The sequence below is a fragment of the Dipodomys spectabilis genome, unplaced genomic scaffold (assembly GCF_019054845.1).
Source record: "Dipodomys spectabilis isolate Male_0828 unplaced genomic scaffold, ASM1905484v1 ptg000006l, whole genome shotgun sequence".
NCBI classification, from domain to species: domain Eukaryota; kingdom Metazoa; phylum Chordata; class Mammalia; order Rodentia; family Heteromyidae; genus Dipodomys; species Dipodomys spectabilis.
Window position 1 is genome coordinate 8,825,001 of NW_024870683.1, and position 22,399 is coordinate 8,847,399.

Below are 22,399 nucleotides of genomic sequence, written 5' to 3' on the forward strand. Positions count from 1 at the left end.
AAGAAAAGGTCACATGATAGTGTGGCATTCTGCCAGTCTATGACAACTCAGTGATTGCGATTTTTCAACCGTATTATTCTGAGGACACTGTGGTAATCAAGAACTATCCATAACTAATGTATAAATAACTGCTTGCTTATATCTACAATAATCCAACTCAAATTATATATACACAGCAAAATGCTTTTGATAGAAGGTAGGAAATGAATATTTAAAAATATATTGTAGATCAGATCCTTCTGTGTGACTGTGTTTATACATACATATATATTCTTAAGAACTTTCATAGCCTACAACTTTGTTACTGTCAATTGGTACTAAAATGATCTTTTCCTCCTACACTAGATGTACTTTCTAAAAATAGTTTCCTTTTATCACTGTGGTTCATCCTGAAGTCTCATTTGTCTTAGTGGTTTTTTTCAGTGAGAGACTCTTTGGAAAATTAATGACATTGAAACTGGAAGGCTGATCATGATCAATCTATTTTTACATCTTTCATTAGAAAATTACATAAGATAGCTAAAATGCATAATAGACCAAATTTCTTAGTACAGTGAGAACATGCTATTATTTACTCTTTCTGTTTTTTGTCTAATCACTAAATGTATCTTTAGAAGAGATTTTTGCTAATCAGAAGGTATTTCCTGAATTATTAGCATGTCCATGGTATTTGCAAAATCTTAGTTTTATCACAACTCTTAAAAAATGAATGAAATTTTTAAGCAAAGCTATAAATTTACATTGACTTTAAAAATTGAAATTACTTACTTTAGTGTGGAAATCATAGATTTAATTACAAAAAAGGCAAGCTTTCTGCCACCAACAGTTCTTTTTCTAAGAAGATGGTAACTTGATTAAGTAAAGCGCATCATTAGAAAGAGTCTCTTTACCATAATTTGGGTATAAGGAGATTTATATGTATATTCATAAGAAAATGTCTCCTAATCACTGGTTTTTGCTGTTGCTGTATTGAGTGTATGTTTGTTTTGTTGCTACCTATTCTGATTTCACCCTATCTTTTACAAAATGATTTAGGTTTTATTGAGTTTTTAAAGTTATTTTTCTACAAATATAGGTTTGCAGAGATTTAATGTTTAAGAGGAAAGGCATGGACTTTCAGCTTGTTTTTTGTTTTTCATTTTTTGATACTCATTTTTCACAGAATACTAAAAGTTAGCACCAAGTGATTAGATGGTAGATAGCAACAGATCACAAATATATAACTGCAGTGAAATCTTTTTTAAAGCAGTTGATGTTAAATTGCTTTCTATCATACTCCAAAGTTCAAAATGTTCTTTTAAAAGATATACTTGGTGAGTCTTATTGATTTTGACCATTGCTGTTCATTTGCCAGTTTAACTGAGTTACATTTCTTTATCACATCTTAGTGCCCCAAACTTCTAACCTGAGAATAAAAAAAAGAGAGAGAAAACTTTGTTACTGGCTTTCTGACAATGGCAGGGAGTGTGTTAAACCAGTGTAAAATTCAATTAAACTGTCTAGCCAGGTTTTTGAAGCTGAAATGCAGACCCTTTCTGTTAAGCTTCTTATTTTCCTGTGACCGACACCGGTGGATGCTGGGTTATGCCAAAACCAACAGTCTGTAAAGTACCTTGTTTCATGCTCCCAGATGATCAATATTTTTATTTTCCAGGCTTGCCCAGAAATCTGGAGGCAGTATCACCTAACGGTGAGTAGAAGCACCTTTTTTATTTTCCCCAAGATCCAGCCTATTTACCCTTCTCTGAACTGCTGACCATAAAATATAGACAAGCATCTTCTGCTAGAAGATAATAAACATCTGGAGAGTTTTTGTACTGAAACAGTAATAATATACTTTTTCACTTCTGCCCTGCCCACTAACCTATCCTTTATCTTTCTCTTCCTGAAAGATTTTGATTGTTTTTATCACGTCATTTAATAATTTCATCATGGTATCTCTCAGTCTTCCTAGACTATATTCATTAACTTGAAGAGGAAAAATATGTTAGACACAAGAAGAAAGAGCAATAATGAAGTATCTTTAAAATACTGTATTGTAACACTCTATAAGAATATAATCCACAGTATCTTCCGTTGTCCTTTTTATACCTTTACTGAATCATTTATACATTTTAAATGGAGCTAGAAAAGGCTTAATATATCCTTCCTATTATAGCACAATTAATTTATCCTTGACTTATGTAAATATCAACTTAGTATTCGAATTATTCACTCCTGTAATTTGTTTTTATTATGATTTTTGTCTAAGTAGAAGCAGAAACATAATTGCTATAGTATTCAGTTAGCTAATACTCAATATCATTGTCAGTTTACTCTTACTCAGCTTAATTTCAGAAATTCAATACAGCCCTACTAGTCATTATTAATGTCATTTTTAATTAAATAAATTGTGCCATAGACCATGTAAACTGTCTATATACATGATAATTGTTTTAAAAAATTGATTTTAAAAAGGTTGTAAAAAAGAGAAAGGACAAATTTTTTGTAAAGCAAGTCTTCTGCTTTCCTCTAACAAATAAAAAATCAACCAAGAAGTATACCCATTTCCCATTCTGTCAGAGGGCCAAAGGCAGGCCTTATAGTATCAGGTGTTTTCATATTTTGTTATTGCTGCTTATTTGAAGCTTTTCAGTAGAAAGTTATATAATTCCTCAGCTATCCCTGAGATCCTAAATAAGGGTTAAAAGCTTCCATATTATACCAAAAGATATGTTTATACCCATATGTATTACACATACATGTGATATATGTAGTATATATGAGCACAGTATGTTTATGTAATAAGTTTTTATAGCCTAATGACCTCATTATAGCCAAAACTTGACTAAATCATATTTGGTGCTCATTGTCAGTATTTCTATTCTCAGTATTTTTTGTTATCTTTATTAAACAACACCCTAATAGATTTGTTTCTTTTAGTATTTTTTCTCTAATTCAATAATTCCAATTTTGAAAACCTAAAGTATGGGAAGTACTATGCTATAACTACTATTTTTCATTCTTTGCACTTTGTTCTTTCGTGTAACTGTTTTTGAAGAGTAAACATTGATTTCAGGTATAACAAATATTTGACAGTTTGTTTGGGATCTTAGTTTCTCAGAAACATAAGTTGTAAAAAGAATAGTTGGGACAAAACAAATAACAAAATGAGTTTGCCTTGGGTAGAATATGTATACATTCTATTTGTAGGCAAAATAAACTGAATCAAAGTTCCAGTCTAGATAGTTTTTCAAACTATTGTTGAAGTTGCCATCACAGTTTATAATTATCAAGTTCCAATGGGTAATGAATATACTGGGTAAGTATAAATGTAACACTAACATGTAGATGTGTTACTAATATTTTATTAATCCATCTAAAGTAAAATAGTTTTATTAACTATTTAAATTACTATCAGTGTATGGGCAATGCCTAAATGTATGCAATTAAGCAATTTTCAATGTTGAGTAAAAGCAAGATGCATGCTGATTTTAGTCAGCTTCAGTTCTTTTACTAAGCGATGGACTGCCATCTATTGACTCACAGTAGCCTTCACATGTGAATATGGCATCAATCAAAGCAAAGACCAAGTAACTAGATTGGAATTGCTAAATTCATTTAAGCCAATCTGCTTAAAACTCTGGAACTTTCAACACTTAATCATGAGTTCATTTGTTCTTAAAACCAAAAATTATCTGTTGTTTACCCACAGAAGACAGTTTTATTTGAGGTTGGAGATTGGAAATGTTTACATTTTCTCAACTACTTTTATCTGCCTTCCAACTAATAGGACTAAAAGGTCATTTACACAACAACTTCAATATAAGGAATCACTTTCTCAAAAAAACAAAAAACCTGTAGTTTAGACAGAAGATTGGTTTCCAAATACATAAAATGGTGGTTGATTAACATAAATGGAATTGTAAAGTGGTCCATATTAAAATTCCTTAAAACATTTTGAAGTAAGAGGGTTATAGAAGTGTTCACTATTTTCAACAATCTCATAAGACATAAAATGTAGTTTCTTTTGACAACTTGAATCTGACTAAAACAGCTCTCTAACCAAACTTGATTTCATTGAATTAGTGCAAACTAAAACCATCATTCAGAAGGTTTTGTGCTTAAAAAAAAAAAAACTCTAAAATACACACAAACACGTACATGTGCATACATGCTAATAACCATTTAGCTATGCTGTTTTTCTTTATTAAATTTTAATGGCTATAAAAGTCATAAATTTAATACCTGCAAATTGTTGGTTTGGAGACCTAAATGGGGAAAAAATATTTTGATTTTGCGATTACTTAATATCCTCCAATAGTTTATTTACCTCCTCCAAAAATGTCTGAAAAGTTTTAAATTTTTTTAAGTGTAGTTCTATTTTTGAATTTTAATTGTCCATTTTTTGCTTAATTTTAAGATTTTTAGTGAAGCCTATCTTGAATATTCTTTTTTCTCTCATAAATAAATTAGCCATTCAAGGAGGAAAGTCCCTTCCCCCAACCCCTGTCATTTCCCATGTATATATATTTATTTTTAAATCTAAGCTGATATGGCCACCAGTAGTTTTGCAACCAACGAAGTTTGTAGCTAGTAGAGGCTATGAGTGTCATGCATTGGACATTTTGTTAATGTTGTTTTAATCTACTTGTTTTAAAAAGTAACGAGTTTGCTGTATGGTAGCTGTATATAATGAGAACCAAAAGGGATAATGGATTGTTTATGTTTATTTTGGCCTTTGTGTATCCAGACAGCTCTGCTACCATTTATTTTAGCTACAGATATAAAGATAAGGAGGCAAATATAACTTTTCTTATAATAATTACATTTTTAACTTCATAATGTTTTATATAATGCTTGGATTACTTAGAAATCACACTTAGAAAATTAAAATACTTACTGTCTGGAAAGTGGGAATAGTAGAGAAATGAGTTTCCTTGCGTGGCTGTCTGGCCCAGAAAAGGCTATGGCCAGAGTTTAGTAGTAATCAATAGTAGTCTTATCTGGACCATTTAAATGGCTGAGTATGTTATGGAACCATAGTTAACAATATTCCATTTCATTTTACCACTTTGTTTTCTCTGCCTACCTGGAAATATCAATCTAGAAATGTATTTTCTTGGTTTCACAGTATGAGAATGTTTTCACAGTATGAATTCTGCACTAAATGAGAATTTTATCCTCTAAAGAATTCTGTGTCATGCCACAGAGTGTGCACCCTAAATGTCCGTGGGAATTTAACTTAAGAACTATGTTTTACAGTTCAGAAGAAGGAATAAGAAAATCTTTATCCTGGGATTGTAATATAAGATACAGTAGATAGCAATTTTCTAACTGCTAAATTTTTAACTGCTAATTTTCTAATACTCAAATGGGATGTTTTCTTTTTAAAAAAATTAAAATGAGAAGTAAAGACTTTGAAAAAGCCAACCTCATCCTGATCTTTTTCTTCCCATGGTGGGGGGAGGGTAGAAATGATGCTTTCTCTTAATTGGTTATGTGTTAGGAATCTTAAATATCTGAGTGCTCCTTGGCTATAAAAGCAGGCTGCAAAGGCCGCAGAGACCGTGCCCACACCCCCTGTATATATCTGGAGAAGGGGCAGGTTTGTGAGTGCATGTGTGAATATGTTTAAGAAAATGGAATTAGAAGGGTTGGAGATACAGCTCAATGGTAGAACACTTGCATACACTCCATACACAAGTCCCTAGGTTTGATTACCAGAGCATGTACACACATGTGCATGTGTATGCGCACACACACATTCGTGCACCACAATAAAACTAGTAACATACTGCTTTTTAGAATAGTAACTCCAGAAAAGTGAAGCCTAATTCTCACTGTATTTTGAAGTTTTTCACAACAAATACTCTAGGTACATTTTTTGGAGGGTCTGGAATACAGATTATCACAAGCTAACACAGTGGAAGCTCATTTTAGAAGCTTCTATTTTGGTAGTTCAATTTACTTTGCTAACTTAAACCAAGAATGCTCTTGTGTAAATCATAGGGAGTTTTCCTATACATACCTAGTATTGTTTCAGTGTTTTAGTTATCCAAGTGTTGCTATTAAAATATCTACCAAGATTTCACATTTAATTTTTGTTAAAAATGACATTTATACCAAAACACTACTAAAGTTAATGTGATTATGATCTGATCATTCAGAAGTTATATGTCTGCTATACTTCAGGACCATCTTTTTCTTACAGTACTATAAACTGGATTGCTTTAGTTTTCAATTTACTTGGTATTTGAATGATGAGAGAGGGTTTTTTTTTTTTTTTTTTTTTTTTTGGTTTGTTTCATTTGTTTTCTTTTCTGCATTGCTGGGAACTGAACCCAAAACCTTCCTCATACTAAGCATGTACTTTGCCACTGGGCTGCACCTCCAGCTGCAACTAGAATTTTTTTTAATAACCTTTGATTACTTACTTCTAAATATTCCTGATGACTAGCATAAGAAATGAATTTGGACAGTGACCAAAAATATTTAAATTTTTATCAGATGGAAAATTTACAAAGTTTTATATTAATTTTAAATGTTTATTAGGAGCGACGGGTGACAATGTTGTCAGACACCTTATACTCATATACTGTTTTGTAGAATGGGAACTTCTTTGTACAACTACTTAAAGATAATAATAAAAAATTAAATTAAAAAATTTTAAATCTTTATACTTTAGGAATTTAATGTCTTGGCCATGTTTTGAATTTAGTATAAAAGACAGTTACTTTACAGAGTAAGTGAACTCATTTTTTTCCTTTATTTCACTGGCATCTTGGACCAGATTTTGCCTGAACATATCATTGGAAGCATTTGGAAAATGTAATTTCAAAGCAAATGAAACTTGGAATTATCAATCTCAATAAATGAGATTCATTTTAAAATAAATACAATTTGCCAAATCATCAAAAAGCAATTTTCTAAAGCTTTTCCTGTAAAGGAAAATAGAAAAAGTAAATGCTGTGTATTATAAATGCATGCTGTTTTTCCTCTCATGTTTCCTAAGACATTAAAAAGTCATAAATACATGCTTATGTTTTTGAATGCAGGTCAAACTTAGATTTGGATATAATTTCTTTAAATTTAGTGAAACACATGGTAGAATATTAGTATTTCTTTTGAAAGGAATATTAGGGTATTCATTTCCTTAGAGGGAATTTTCAACTTACTTGATTTTCAGTATTTCAGTACAAAAATTAAGTTAGTTTAAATAGGAAATCAATATGGCATGTTTTCAGTAAATTTTTTTCTTGCATTAGTGTGGTTAAATAATATCAAATACTTTATCACAATAATCCTAATTTAGAATTATGTGGTTCAAATAATGAAGTGATGAAAAGTATTTAATACTTAAACAACTTAGGAAAGACTTAATATAAACGTTTCGGCCTAGACTCATCTGTGTTTTTGTCACACTATATATCATTCATGATTTAATCATCAGTCATAATGCTTTAGCTTATTTTTTAGATAGTACATGTTGCTCTGTAACAAACATAATAACAGCCTTTCCTCATTTGACAGAAAAAAAATCCCTGCGCTTTTTGTCTGCCCTGTAGTGGCTGGGAAAAGACCTGTACATTTAGGACTTGACATATTAACCAGATGATCTTCAAGTTTTACTTCTCTTTTAGAATTTTAAAGAAGTTCTTGTGGCTACTCATTTCTCACTGAGCTTGACAGAAAGATGGGGAATTATACTTATTCATTTTTAGTAGTCATTTCTCTTCTTTATATATATTTACTTTCACTTAAAAAGGAATTATTTAAGTCCTTATGGGGCAATTTGCTCTTGATGATTAAATGACATGGTAATTATATTCTGTTTCTAAGTGTTTATAGTTTCAAGAGATATGGCATCTTTAATTTTTTTTCTTTCATCTCTTTCAAGAATACATCATTCATACAATCTCAAAATAAACAGAATGTGTGTGTGCATGCACATGTGCACACACATACACATATGCACATGAGCATTAATTCTGGAGCCACAGCTGCACTTTTAGCTTTTTTGGTAATAATTGAAGGTGAGAGTCTCACGGACTTTCCTACTTGTTATGGTTTTGAGTGGCAATCCTCAGATCACACAATCCTAAGATTGCAGACATGAGCCACCAGGACCGGGCCAAAGTAAAAACAATGCATTTTTCTACTCACAACTCAGTATTTTGAAAGAGTACCACTATTACAACAAAAGTGAATATAAATATAAATATCTTTTTCAAAATTCATGTAATTTATCAGTGTATAATATCTGAATATATGATCAATTGTAATCTTAAAATCTGAAATGTGTAATGTGTATTTGGTCATAATGAACATATACATAATGAACAGACAAGTATAATGTAGAAAAACTTAGGTTTGAGTGATTATTTTTCATATGTTCCTGAAATGAGTGAGGCATGTCATTCCTTAAATATACTGTAGGTGATTGATTTTGTTATATTCTTCTAGACATTTCATTGAAGCAGTAAATATATATAAGATAGTAGACCAATGCCATTTGTGTTAAACAATCAATTGATTATGATAAACTATAGCCTTTAAGGGAAGGGTATAGGTCAGTCATTTGAATAATATATAAGACAAAAACTCCTAAAAAGGACCCCTTGGCTTCTTTCCAAGAAGTACAACATTCAGAACAATGTCTCTGGACCTGGTGTTGTATTTTCTGTTATGCTGTAGACTTCACTAATAGATTTCAGTTAAATTAAGTTTAAGATTTTGGAAGCACTGTCTATTCAGTAATTAAAAGATAATGAACTATTGTTCAGACTGAAAACTGGTCATTTAATCTCCATATGTCAGAAATTCATGGTAGTTTTGTGTAGATCTGTGCTTTTATAGATACTTTTTCCAGCTGTTTTGAGCTCAGAGCATTAAACCTCAGACCAACAATTCTGGCTTTTTAAAAAAGCATCAAAATATTAATTGCCAGGCTCTGGTGGCTCATGCCCGTAATCCTACTCAGGAGGCTGAGATCTGAGGATTGCGGTTCAAAGCCAGCCCAGGCAGGAAAGTCCATGAGACTCTTATCTCCAATAAACCACCAGAAAACCAGAAGTAGTGCTTTGACTCAAGTGGTAGAGTGCTAGCCTTGAGCTAAAGAGCTGAGGGACAGCACCCAGACCCAGAGTTTAAGTCCCACGACCGACCAAAAAATAAAAATGTTACATGAAGTAAATAAAGTAGTTTGTATTTATCAATTAGCAATTAAGCTAGCAGATTGTTTTCATTCTTTTTTTCTTTTTATTTCCCCCAGTCTTGGGCTTGAACTCCCACTTGAGCCACAGCACCAGTTCTGGCTTTTTCTATTTATGTGGCACTGAGGAATCAAACCCAGGACTTCATGCATGCTAGGCAAACACTCTACCACTAAGCCACATTCCCAGCCCCTCTTTTTGAAAAAAAAGTCAAATAGAACTGGATTTACTGGATACATTATGTAATATCCATGCTTGTGAGTACCTACTTTATATAAATAGGCCCCTTTATAGATACTCATAGACTGTTCTACATTTCTTTGCAGTAGAAAAACAAAATTTTGGGTTGTGTCTTAACGTTTAATAAAAATCTCAATTTTAGCCAGGCACTGGTGGCTCACACCTGTAATCATAGCTACTAAGGAGGCTGAGATCTGAGGATTTTAGTGCAAAGACAATCTGGGAGGGAAAGACATGAGATACTTTATCTCTAACTAGCCACTAGAAAACTGGAAGTGGAGCTGTGGTTCAAAGTGATAGAGGGGCTAGAAAGTTGGCTCAGTGGTAGAGTGCTTGCCTTGCATAAGGCCCTGGGTTCGATTCCTCAGCACCACATAAGCAGAAAAAGCTGGAAGCGGTTCTGTGGCTCAAGTGATAGAATGCTAGCCTTGAGCTAAAGAGCTGAGGGACAGCACCCAGACCCAGAGTTCAGGCCCCACGACCAACAACAACAAAAAAGCAAAAGCAAAGTGATAGAGTACTAGCCTTGAGCAGAAAAGCTCAGGGACAGCACCAGGACCCAAGTTTAATTGCCACAGCCAATAAAAACAAAACATCTCAATTTTATCTTTCTTCCATCTTTGACCTTTCCTTTATTTACAATTGTCTGCATTTCCTCCTTATTTTATTGAAGTCTTTAGAAAAAATGTGCTATGAAATTTGCCTAGAAGCTGGGAGGAATATTTCTGAATTACTAACAAATACTGTATATCAAGCAAAAAGAATGTCATCTTTGAAAATGTACTTTGGTTCAGTGCCAAATTCCTTCATGCGTTACATGTGCAAGTGTATTTAACTTGTAAGAATCTATACCTTCATCTGACATGGGGGTAACACCTAGTAGATTTTTATATGTGTATAAAGAAATTATAAAGCATTTCACACAGTATCTGCCACATAGAACATGTTTACCACCATTTAAACTACTATTTCAAGCCCATGGAACCTTCAGCACCTACAGAGGTGAACTCTGGACTGATATTCCAAGTACAAATCATCATAATGTCTTTGCCAATGACAAATAGACCCATAATGAACTCTTACCCCAGCCTCCTATAAATGTTTCCTTTTTTCCTTTTCCTTTTGCCAGTCCTAGGGCTTGGACTCAGTGCCTGGCCACTGTCCCTGAGCTTTTGTGCTCAAGGCTAGCACTTTACCACTTGAACCACAGCTTTTTGGTGGTTAGTTGTATATAAGAGTCTCATGGACTTTTCTGCCTAGGCTTGCTCTGAACCTTGATCCTCAGATCTCAGCCTCCTGAGTAGCTAAGATTACAGGTAGAAGCCAGGACTCCCAGCTACAATGTTTCCTTCTTATAATTACTGAAGTTAGAATACTTACAAAATTATTTGCTTAAGGGGTAGGAGGCATGGCTCAGGTTGTAATCAGTGAAAGCATCAGATACCAAGTTCTTGGGCATATGTACATACACACATATATACTTACATCCATTTTTATTTTCTAATTATTTATATTTGTCTTATTCCTTTCCATACAATGTAAATGAGTAACTTGTTTTTATTTGTTTTAGAGACAAGATTTCATTTTGTAGCCTAGGCTGGCCTGGAATTTATAATCCTCCTGCATCATCCTCCTGAGTGCTGGGATAACAGGAATGGGCCACCAAATTCAGTTTAGGGGTATAACTTTTATTTTTAAGCAAAGCAAACAAATTATTTCCCATATTTAATTTTCCTAGAAATAATTATTGAAAACATTCATGATTAGAGCCAGATACTGGTGGCCCAAACCTGTAATTCTGTCTACTCAGAAGTCATGATTCAAAGCCAGTCAGGACAGGAAAGTATGTGAGACATTTAGCTCCAATTCACCACCAGAAAACTGAAAGTGGAACTGTGGCTCAAAGTAGAGTGCTAGCCTTGAGCAAAAAGAGCTCAGGGACAGTGTCCAGGCCCTGAGTCCAAGCCCCAAAACTCAAACACACACACACACACACACACACACACACACACACACACACACACACACACACACACACACAGAGACATTTATAATTAGATCACAAAAATATTTAACCTATTGCCTTCCTAATGAAAAATGATTATATGAAATATATACCATAATATGATAATACAACACATATTTAACATCCAGAGCCCTTAGTTAATACCCAACACCAAAAAACTAAAAACAGTAATATCACAATTAAAAATATGTATTAAATCCAAGCATTGGTGGCTCATACCTTTAATCCTAGATACTCAGGAAGTTGAAATCTGGACTATCAAAATTCACAATTGGCCAAGGCAGAAAAGTCTTGAGAGACTGTTTCCAACTAACCAGCAAAAATAGTAGACTGGATGGATATGTGGCTCAGATGAGTGGTTCCAGCTGTGAGGCAAGAAAGTCAAGCTCGGAGTTCAAGCACCAGTACTGACACGCACGCAAACATACACACACACACACACAAAATATGTGTATGTGGTGTATGTATTATATATGTATAGCTACTGAATGCCCAGTAACTTCAGTGCCATTTAAATATTGTTTCCAAAAGCAGTTACAACATATAAATTTTTACTTCCTATATAATGAGAATAATATTAAATTATTCATACATACCAGCTTTGATACATTCTCCTCATTTTAATCAGATGAGAAAGGAAACAAAATAACATATTAGGATTTTGTATTTTAGGTAAAACTACTTTCTGCCGGATCATGACTGATGCCCCCAAACAGCCAGATTTCATAGCAAAATGTAATGAGTCAGTTCTTCAGACTCCAGCTGTATTTGTTTGTTTGTCCAGCAAAAAAAAAAAGCAACACAAAAACTCCATACTTTCTTAGTGAATGTGATATATATTCTTTTGAAGAACATTCCTATCCTACATTTGCTCCTTATTTTAAGACAGGCAAGGGCCAAGATGGGACAGTTTGTAAAAGCAAAAAAGCATTTCTTTCCCCTCCCTTGAAACAGGTCCTTGAAGCTATGGAATTCCCTGCCTTTGTGAATAATTGTTAACAGTATTTCAGTAGAATAAGTAGGGGAGAGGCCATGAGTGTATCATATGAGTTATGATAAAAATGAAAATCTCAGTTTATTTAGATCCCCTGTAAATTAACTAATAAATATGATACAGCTAGGGTTCTATAGTTTTCAATGCAGGTTTATGTTAGTTGCATGTAAAATGTATTAGATTTTAATATGGTAAACATTTCAGATTATTTGTAAGATGTATATTAAATGTGTTTTCCATACTTTATAGTATACCCCAGAAAACCTGCAGATAAAATATCCGTGTCTCTTCTCCCTATACCCTGTCTTCACACTGTCCTCATCCCTCTACCCTGCATCAAAGCTTGTGGTCCTTTTCCATCTGTGTACTAAAAGGTTTCTTTGTAAACCAGGCCATTTGTCCATCATTGTTTGGGGTCCAAACAGTGGTAAGATACCCTGTCACCGATCCCACACACTATGAATGGCAGCTTCTCTCCGGACAATTGGTGGAAGGTCTGAGAAATATTCCTGAGAGGATTATTTAACCTTTCAATTTAGAGGGCACAAAGCCTGGCTGATTAATGAACTTTCTGATGGAGGCCGATAAGCGGATCTATTTCTTTATTTCCTCTAAAAGTGATTCCTTCTACTGTCCATATTACTATAATCTTAAACATAAAATGTGGCAAATAGATTAAAAAACAGCACTAAAGAGTTTATCTGGCTGGCAAACTGAAGGAGCTAAATTAAAATTGGTAATGACAGCAGTGGCTCAGCCTCATATATGGTTTTTAAATGCACTGTGTATTTTGAAGAGACTTATTCTCCAGCTCGCCTGGTAATGACTGCGTTTGGTGCACAGACTGGGGCTAGCTTCTGTTATCCCCACCCTACCCCCCCCTAAAAAAAATGAGTTGTGTTATCTGGATGGCTGCAGACACATACGCATCCCCCTTTCTCACTGCATGGGCAGACAAGGTCGATAGCATTACAAGGTATTTGTGGCAGTGCTTGTTTCAGTTTTCAGAGCTGCCAGTTTCCAGGCGGATTTGAATTACAAAAGAAGAAGCTGGCATGAAAATTGAAAGGTTTTATCGGCTGGTCTGAAGCCTCATAGCACATTGCTTATTTATGCAGTCCATTTGCACCAGGAAATATAAAAAGGAAATACATTTTTAAAATAAGGCCATAAAGACCCAGATATGTTTAAGATGGCAAATAAAATATAGATACCTATAATATCTTTCCAGGAAACGATTTTCACTTAATGTTGCACATTACTTCAGAAGAGCATTTGTGTTGCTGTCATAAATTTGTGCGTTTGTGTCACTATGTAGGTAGTCTCTGGGGATTAAGAAGGAAGCCTTTGCTAACTTACTTTAAAATTAAAATAGACAGAGGGATAACTCTGCAGTTTGAGAGCTACATTGGAAATATTTAAATAGGGTGGTAAATTAAACTTAAACTAACATTTTTGCATTCCATGTAAAATTAGCTATGGCCCAGTGAATAAATGCCACTACCTTTAGAGAAAATTGGGATGCTTTTTAAGCCAAGAAGATTTGGAGCATTCAGGGAGTGAATTACAGTGATCCTCACTGTCTTGCATATGTTCATTGTTCTCTGCTTACTGACAATTTTCTTTTTGTTGTGGGGGGTTTTTTAGTGGGGCAGGTGTCTCATTTACGAAAAGGATGATCCTAATTTAGTTCCTTTAAAATCTCCTTTTTACAAAACTTGATGATTCTTTTCTATTAGTCTTCAAATATATTGTCTTGTAGGTTTTACCTAGTACTTAATGTTGGAAATATGTAATCTTTTCACTATTTAGATTTATACCAACAGTTCACATTTGTTTATATTACTTTAAAATAGTTTTAGCTTATTGACAAAAATACACTCATGCAGTCCATTAAAGAATTATGTAAGATGAATACTTAAGTATACACACATATAATAGCACAAGGCTTTAGCTAATCAATGGCTTCTTTACTGGTCATTTGTAACCCTTAAAATCCATGGTTTGTAAAACTTCAATGTATCTAAAAGAGAGGTATGGGGAGAAGTTAGTTGTATCTGGAACATTCAAATCAATATCCTTTTTTCTACTACAGTTCAAAAACATTGTTTGAGTCCATTTTCCAATAAAGCAAATTACTTAGCTAAACCATGAGCAATGCAATTTTTTGTAATTTTCATTTTCACCAGTATCTGATACTCTTCTCATGTTTTCATGACCTAGAATAATTACTTCATATAGGGTTTGGAGAAGTTTTTTTGAAACAAAAATATCAAAAGCAAACATATCTGCTGCATGCTAATGATGTGCTGTACATTTTTTTCATGAATTTTCATAAGGATTTTTCTACGTAGCATGTGTGGCTTAATGATGTAATCACCCGATAGACTAGAAAATGCTCCAAAGGAGACGTTCCGGTCTGTTGTGTACATAATACATGTTTCAAAAATCTGCCTAATTAAGGAATTACCCACTGGGTTGGCAGTCTGTTGGACATATCACATACTTTTAATGCATAAAAATATATGTATATTATTATATACAGTACTTTTAATTCTTAGGATGTGGGAGGAAATGGCAACATTACCCACTGGGATACAAGTAAATTCTCTTTTCACTAAGAAAAAATTTTTAAAAGCTTAAAAAATTTAAGGAAGCATTGTTTTACAACAAAACCAAATCTTCAGCTCAGGAAGAAAATTTCTCCCAATATTTTTCAAAGGGAAGTGAGGGAATATTTGCCAGAACTGTGTGCAAATAGAAAGCTTTGTCCAAAACCATGGGGGAGTGAGGCCTACACTTCAGATTGCAGGTATGAAGACCCAGCTCAAAGAACTAAATTCAAGGGAAGAATATCAGTCTATGACTGCTAGTATACAGATCATCATTGTTGCCTGCTCATACATTAAACTTCATTTCCCTTTACTGAAAATCTATTTGTCCAACTTAACTCACTTTTATTCCCTTTGTACTAAGATGATAATGATGTTGAATTTCCTTGAATGTCTACTGAGTACATTTCTTTTGACATTTATATATACCAAAAGAAAGGAGAGAAGCCCCCACCCCCCCACCTTCTTTCCCTACCTACTCCTCATAATACTAAGTACTTAAAAACTGTCTGTGGCCTTTTTAAGGTCACCAGTAAATAGGAAAAGAATGTATATTTTGAATTCCTTCTCAATACAAACAGAATAGATCACTTCAACTAAGGGACCTTGCAAGCTTTCAGTTTAGAGAGTAACGTTTTCTTTAGAAGTCTTATTTGATCCCTTGGGTTGAATCTTTTTAACACATAAATATTGGGGAAAGAATTACATTAGTTTGTTAAAAGGATACATTGATTTGGAAATTTTTTAGAAGAGTAAGAACTGTTCTCAAGCATGAAGATCACACTGATTTAAGATGTATTGGGCAAATGCATTTGTTCAGAAAGATCAGAGGTAGAGGTAATCACTACTTTCTCAGTGCTGTACTTTGTTGTGAATACTTTTGCTGTTTTTAATATGCCTATTAATATATATTAACATGAAAACTGGGTTAATTAAAACATATAGTCTATAGTCTATATATGTGATTATAAATAAAATCTATTTTGTGTTCACAAAAGTAGAAAAATCCCTTTAATTAGTGAAATTAATTGCATCCTGTATAGTAATAAGCATCAATTAGATGCAAGCTCTCATTGGATCAAAGTCAGTTTAGATAAGGGCAGCTCAAGGTCACTGAGGGAGATGCCCAGCAGATTCATTTGCATAAAAAATTACTGTTAGAAATAGGACACTGAGGCAGCTCTAGCATTTTGATCTCTTGGCCTTTGTCATGGAGATTCCTAGTAGTGAAGGGAGTGAGGCCAGTGTCCCAGATAATGATTAACTGTTTTAATGGCATTCATTCATTCATTCGGCACTACCTACTCATGCAGAAAAAAGGGTTATGTAAAATGACATTAGAAGAAAATCATTTGTAATCGTTGCATTGGGCTGCACTTTGAGGAGACATTAGAAGTAAATCCGTGGCGTGGTAGGCTTATGCGTTATCTTCTGATATTTACTGAGTTTACTGGTGCATGAAAAGCTTTCAGCAAGAATAGCAGATGGGATGGACCTTTCATAGGTAATGCTATCTACCAGGTTATTACTTCTATATATTGATAGTAAAGTAATCTCCAAGATATCACCCTACAAATATAGATTATTTAAATGTCTGTAAAAACAAAAAAAAAACTTTCATGAATAGTTGACTTGCTATATCTTGGGTCAAAGACTTTAGATATATTTTGACTTCAAAAAAGTTCTAAAACTATATTCACTCCTTTGCTATTAACTTTTTGTCAGCAGTACAGGCGCATGTGACAGAACCCTGAACCCAGAGTTAATCAGTTGACACATTCTGCCTTAAATTGGATCTTTACTGTTAATTAAAACTAAAGGCATACTCCAAGGCAGAAGTGTTGAATCAAGATTTGTATTTCTCATATTTTAAATAGCTTAAAGATTTTTGTTAGATTATAGTATAAAAACTTGTCCACTGGAAATCATTATTGAATTTTCAGTACTGTATTCTAATACAGAAATGTTCTCTAATTAGGTAAGATCTAGGCTGATTTCATTCCTATTAAGTCCTAGAACATGATAGTTTATTAAAATGAGAGCATGTAGATAGTGCTTGCCGTGTCATTTACTAATTAATTATTGTGAAACTGTTTAGAATTTCATAGCACAATATAAATACTGATGCTATTTTTATTAGTTATAATGGAAGTTTTTAAATAGTGACATTATTCAGATGAATAAGCATCAAATGTTTGCACTTCAGAAAGACGTATAACTGAACAGAAGGGCTATATTTAAGATTACTTTCAAAATAAAATTACGTGTCAATGTGAAACATGCTTTCAAGATTGATTAAGAAGGCTCTCTCCATCCCTGTCACTCTTGGCTTTACTAATTCCTTCCTGATAGGTTCCACACTCTCAATGTGAAGCTGAAGAGACACTAAGGAAGCTGTTAGTCATTTATTCAAGCTTTTTAATATGTATGATTTTATAAGTTTCCCTTAAGGACATAAATACTTTCTTGAGGCACCTAATTGTTATTAACAGTAGCTAAAATTTATCAGATGTTTACGGTGGGCATATGTTTATGGTGGGCATATGTTTACATATGCATTAATATGCATCCCTTATTATTTAGTATACTTACTGAACTTGTACTTATGCTTAGTTGTGTTCCAGGAACACAAAAGCAAACAAATCCTTGACTTCACAGAATATACTTTCTCCTTGCCTGGTGGGAAGTGGAGTGGATAACTAAAACAAGTAAAATATTTAATGTGTCAGATATGAAAAGAGCCATGGAGGTTTTTTAATTTTTTTCTGGCTTTTGTTTTTTGTTAAGGGATTTGTTGGTTGGAGAGGCTCAAAGGGAAGGGACATACCCTACAATATCACATGGAGGGAGCTAGTAGTCAAAAAGGTCTCACTAAGATGGTCACTGAGCCAAAAAACTTGAAGGAGTTGAGTATCCTATGTTGTATTTGGGAGAAGAGTGATCCAGGCAGATGGAACTGCTGATGCCAAAGTGTATTAAAAGTTTATTTTGACTGCTCAGAGAGCAACAAAAACGTTAGTGACATGTTGGCACATGCTCCAAAGCATGTGGCAAGGTCAGACAGATAGAAGAGAAAGATGGTAAGCCATTGTAAGGGCTTGGTTTTTCCTGATTATGTGAAGCTATTAGAGGAGAGAGATGTCCTCATATACCTGCAAGATTGCTTTGTATTGAAAATAATAGAGACACCAGTAATGAGGTTCATTTCTGGGGGAGAGGGGTTGTTTTTCTTGTCAGTCGTGGGGTTTGAACTCTGGGATTAGGCACTGTCCCTGAGCTCTTCAGCTCAAGGCTAGTACTCTACCACTTGAGCCACAGCATCACTTCCAGCTTTTTTCTGTTTATGTGGTGCTGAGGAATCAAACCCAGGGCCTCATGCATGCAAAGCAAGCACTCTACCACTGAGCCACATTCCCAGCCCATAATGAGGTTCTTATAGTCATCCAAATGAGAGGTAAATACTCCATGGAGTAGTAGTGGGGTGAAAGGGAAGAGATGTGTCTTAGAGAGCTAGAAGCTTTGCTAGATGGGCTGTATATGAGAAATGCCTATGTGAAAGTAAAGCACACCTTCAGGCTTGTCTGTGAGGATGATTCAGAGATTACATCCTGAGGGCTGTGACCAAATCAATGATTTAATACATTGATGGATCCAGACTGAATAAACTATCAAGAGGAAGGAGAACTGTGGAAGGTAGGGGCCTGGTTGGAGGAAGTGGGTTGCTGACAGCATGTCTTTTGCTGTATCTTGCTCTTCTTGTGACTGTTGTTCTGCTTCCTGCTCATGATGTAAGCTACTGCACCATGTCTTTGCCACCAAGATGGACTGAAACCTCTGAAATTGTAAGCAAAATAAACCTTTTCTGCTTTAAATACTTTCTACCAGGTATTTGGATTACAGTGAAAAGAAAAATAATATCCAGTTTTCCTTCTTCAAAATAAATCTTTTCTGCTTTAAATACTTTCTATCAGCTATTGGATTACAGTGAAAAGAAAAATAACATCCAGTTTTCCTTTTTAGGAAGTAAGAGGTACAAGTAAGTTGCGTGAAGATTTTTGTTGCCTATTCATTATTTTCCTATGTCAAGAAAAGAAACCCTCCACAAACCACCTGTTTGAAAAATTAATTTTAAAAGTTTGTTGGCAGACTAGCACTCATTGTTTTATGATCACAGTAATGAACATGTGAAATAAATTTACTCACATCCATGCCCTTGCCATACATCCTTACCTCTTATCTTCCAGTCTCCTAAAAAGGGAAGAAACAAGGATTAGATTTTTGTCCTCCTGGTTAAAGCCACTACCCTCTGCAGGTCTTGCTCTGTCATCTCTACTTTCTCGCATGCTCAGGTCCCTCTCATTTGAAAAACAAACCATCAAATTCTCCTAGATACTGCACCATCTTATTCACACTTCTCAAATAAAATAGCTATTCTCCCCCTTTCTTAATAGGTATTCAGTTTTTTAACATTTCTCATAAAATGTCATATATATATATATATATATGTATATATACTGAAAAATACATAAGGTGCTTGTATAAGCTAATAAATTATTTATGTAACATACATCCAAGTAACCACTTCCATGTGCAAGATACAGGAAATTGGAGCTACTCTGAAACCCGTTGTATGCTGTTTTTTCCCCACTGCAACTAACACCCCAGCTTCTGTGGGTAATTGTTCTTCTCTTTTTTTTTTTTTGGTCGGTTGTGGGGCTTGAACTCTGGGCTTGGGCGCTATCCCTCAGCTCTTCAGCTCAAGGCAAGCGCTCTACCGCTTGAGCCACAGTGCCACTTCCAGTTTTCTAGTGGTTTTTATTGGCAATAAGAGTCTCACGGACTTTCCTTCCCGGGCTGGCTTTAAATCCTAGCTAGGATTACAGGCATGAGCCACAGGCGCCAGGTTCTTTGTTCTTCTCTTTAGATTTGTGTATACCCTTCAGTCTTTACCCTGCTGCCTTCTATAAAATTCTTGGTACCCCACTAACTAGTTCCAAATTCTCAAAATATAGTTACCAGTATATACTTATTATTCTTTTTTTTGGGGGGGGGGGGAATCCGGTCGTGGGGCCTGAACTCTGGGCCTGGGCACTGTCCCTCAGCTCTTCAGCTCAAGGCTAGCACTCTACCACTTGAGCCACAGCGCCACTTCCGGCTTTTTTTTTTTCTTTTTGCTTATGTGGTGCTGAAGAATCGAACCCAGGGCCTCAGGCATGCAAGGCAAGTGCTCTACCACTGAACCACCTTCCCAGCTCCTACTTATTACTCTTGTGATGGATTACTTCTCAGTCTTGATATCTTCAGGCCGTTCTGCCATATATGGCATTATAGATTAGTTTATCATGCTTGGAAATACTCTGTTAAGGACTAAGTCTGTGTCCTCCTGTGTATCCACATGCTCATTGAACCCTCCCTTCTCTGTCCCTTTTATGAGCTCCTTTGCTTGTTCCTTAAATGTTGCTGGCTATATCCTCAACCTACTATAACTCCACACTAACTTTAAGGAACACTATTTCTAAGGAATTTCATACCTAAAAAGAACTGTTTTGGAAAGCAAGGTTTTAACTTTATGCTAAAATTTGAAAGCCACACAAATATTTATGTTTCAGACCAAACCTGGACCACCAAAAAAGCCAAAGAACCCTTCTGGACAATCAGCCTTAGTGTATTGCTACAACTGTGCACAAAAAGGCCACTATGGACACGTAAGTTTGAGTGACATTTGAGCATAAAGAGTTATGAAAGAGGAGCTCAGAATTAATGTAACTCCTGAATGTTTACTTGTTTACACATTAATATTCAGAGGCAAGATTTAATGTATTTTTAACTAATTCTTCTGTCTTTGCAGAGTAACTTTCAGAGCAGTAAACACTAATTGTTTTAAACATACATGAAAAAATAGCAGCTGAGACAAATAATTGTCATCAAGAACATAGTACAGTTCTCATGAGATCTTATCATTACTTGGACATAGATACATTGTTTTATATTTTCTATTAGTTCTCCAATTTTCCATGGTACCATATTCATACTCAGTTAAGCCTTCATCATTCACATTCAATCCCTGATCTTCAATAGTAGAAAGACAGGTGGCATATCACTGACTCACCCACCTACAAGTGCCCAGACTTACAACCAGCATATTCCCCAGGCCCAACCGAAAGGACTAAACTATATTCTAGATGTTGAGGTATCAGAGCAGAAGAAACTGTTGGCTATGAGATGGACATGAATCCCCTAGACAGTTGCCACATTAAGTGTAAGCAGGAGTAACTCATGCAGAGACAAGATGCAATAAAGAATAATCTCAGAACCCACAGATTGTGGGAACCTTGATGCAGAGGAGGAAAGCAGTGGCATTAGAATTAGGGATTAGAAAATCATTATGGAAAAGCGTATTCCCATTCTCCATGCAGGCATTTCATATTATTGCCTAGAAACCACACTAAACTAGTATCAAATCATATTCAGTGACAGGATACAGATTGCACAGAGGCTCTAGAGTCCTCAAAGTAGATAGAGGGATGAGCAATAGAATGGGTAAAGTGGGAGAGGGAGTATTGCAGTCACCTTTTGAGCTTCTAACATTTTACTAATACAGACCTTGGGAGTCCTACAGATATAGGGAAAGACAAAAGGCTGGAAGAAGAAAAAATGCTACAAAGAGCCCATCGGCAGATCAGGTTTCTCCTCCATTTTCGGGCAGCAAGAACTGTTGGGTAAAGGGTAGGATTTGATAGCCAGAATGAGGCTCTGATCCTCAGTTCTAATTTTTTTGTTGTTGTTCTGTTTTTTTAAGACAGAGTCTCGCTATGTAGCCCAGGCTGGCCTGGAACTCGAGATCCTCCTGCCTCAGCCTCCCAAGTGCTGGGATTACAGGCGTGTACTACCACGCCCAGCTCTCAGTTCTAATTTTTGCTTCGCTACTGACTTAACCAGGTGATTTGAACTACTCACTTTTTTTCTTTGGTCCTCAGTCTTTATCTCCAAAGCAAAGAAGTTGTACAGCACTGATTTGGATGCTGTCTCCAATGTGATCAAACCCCATCGTATGGTGATAGAGATGGAGCGATCCTACAGAATACTCAACTTCGCTTCTGTAGAACTCACATTGACAGCTTAACTAGAGATTTCTTTTATAGAATTATAATCTCTAGATTTAATTACTCTGTGCATTCATCCTGGTTACCACCATTCAGATGTTGTCAAGACTTTTTATAGGACATACTCATATACTCACATAATTAATCCACTGCCACACAAATCAGAGATGGTACAATTTATGCTTGCTTGCCCCTTCACAGCAAAAGGATATGATTTTAGTATTTGTGTT

General features: G+C 34.9%; 1 protein-coding gene across 3 annotated transcripts in view; it reads left to right on the top strand.

Annotated features, from left to right (window-relative positions):
* Zcchc7 (zinc finger CCHC-type containing 7) overlaps positions 1–22,399 on the top strand; it is a 194,600-nt gene that overhangs the window by 166,484 nt on the left and 5,717 nt on the right. For 2 of the 3 annotated variants that reach the window (XM_042695825.1, XM_042695816.1), the window contains exons 6-7: positions 1,655–1,690; positions 20,676–20,771. In XM_042695825.1, coding sequence (XP_042551759.1) covers positions 1,655–1,690; positions 20,676–20,771 — 132 coding nt within the window. Of the gene's footprint in view, positions 1–1,654; positions 1,691–20,675; positions 20,772–21,865; positions 22,006–22,399 lie in introns of all 3 variants that reach the window. The other variant, XM_042695831.1, reaches the window with a different exon arrangement.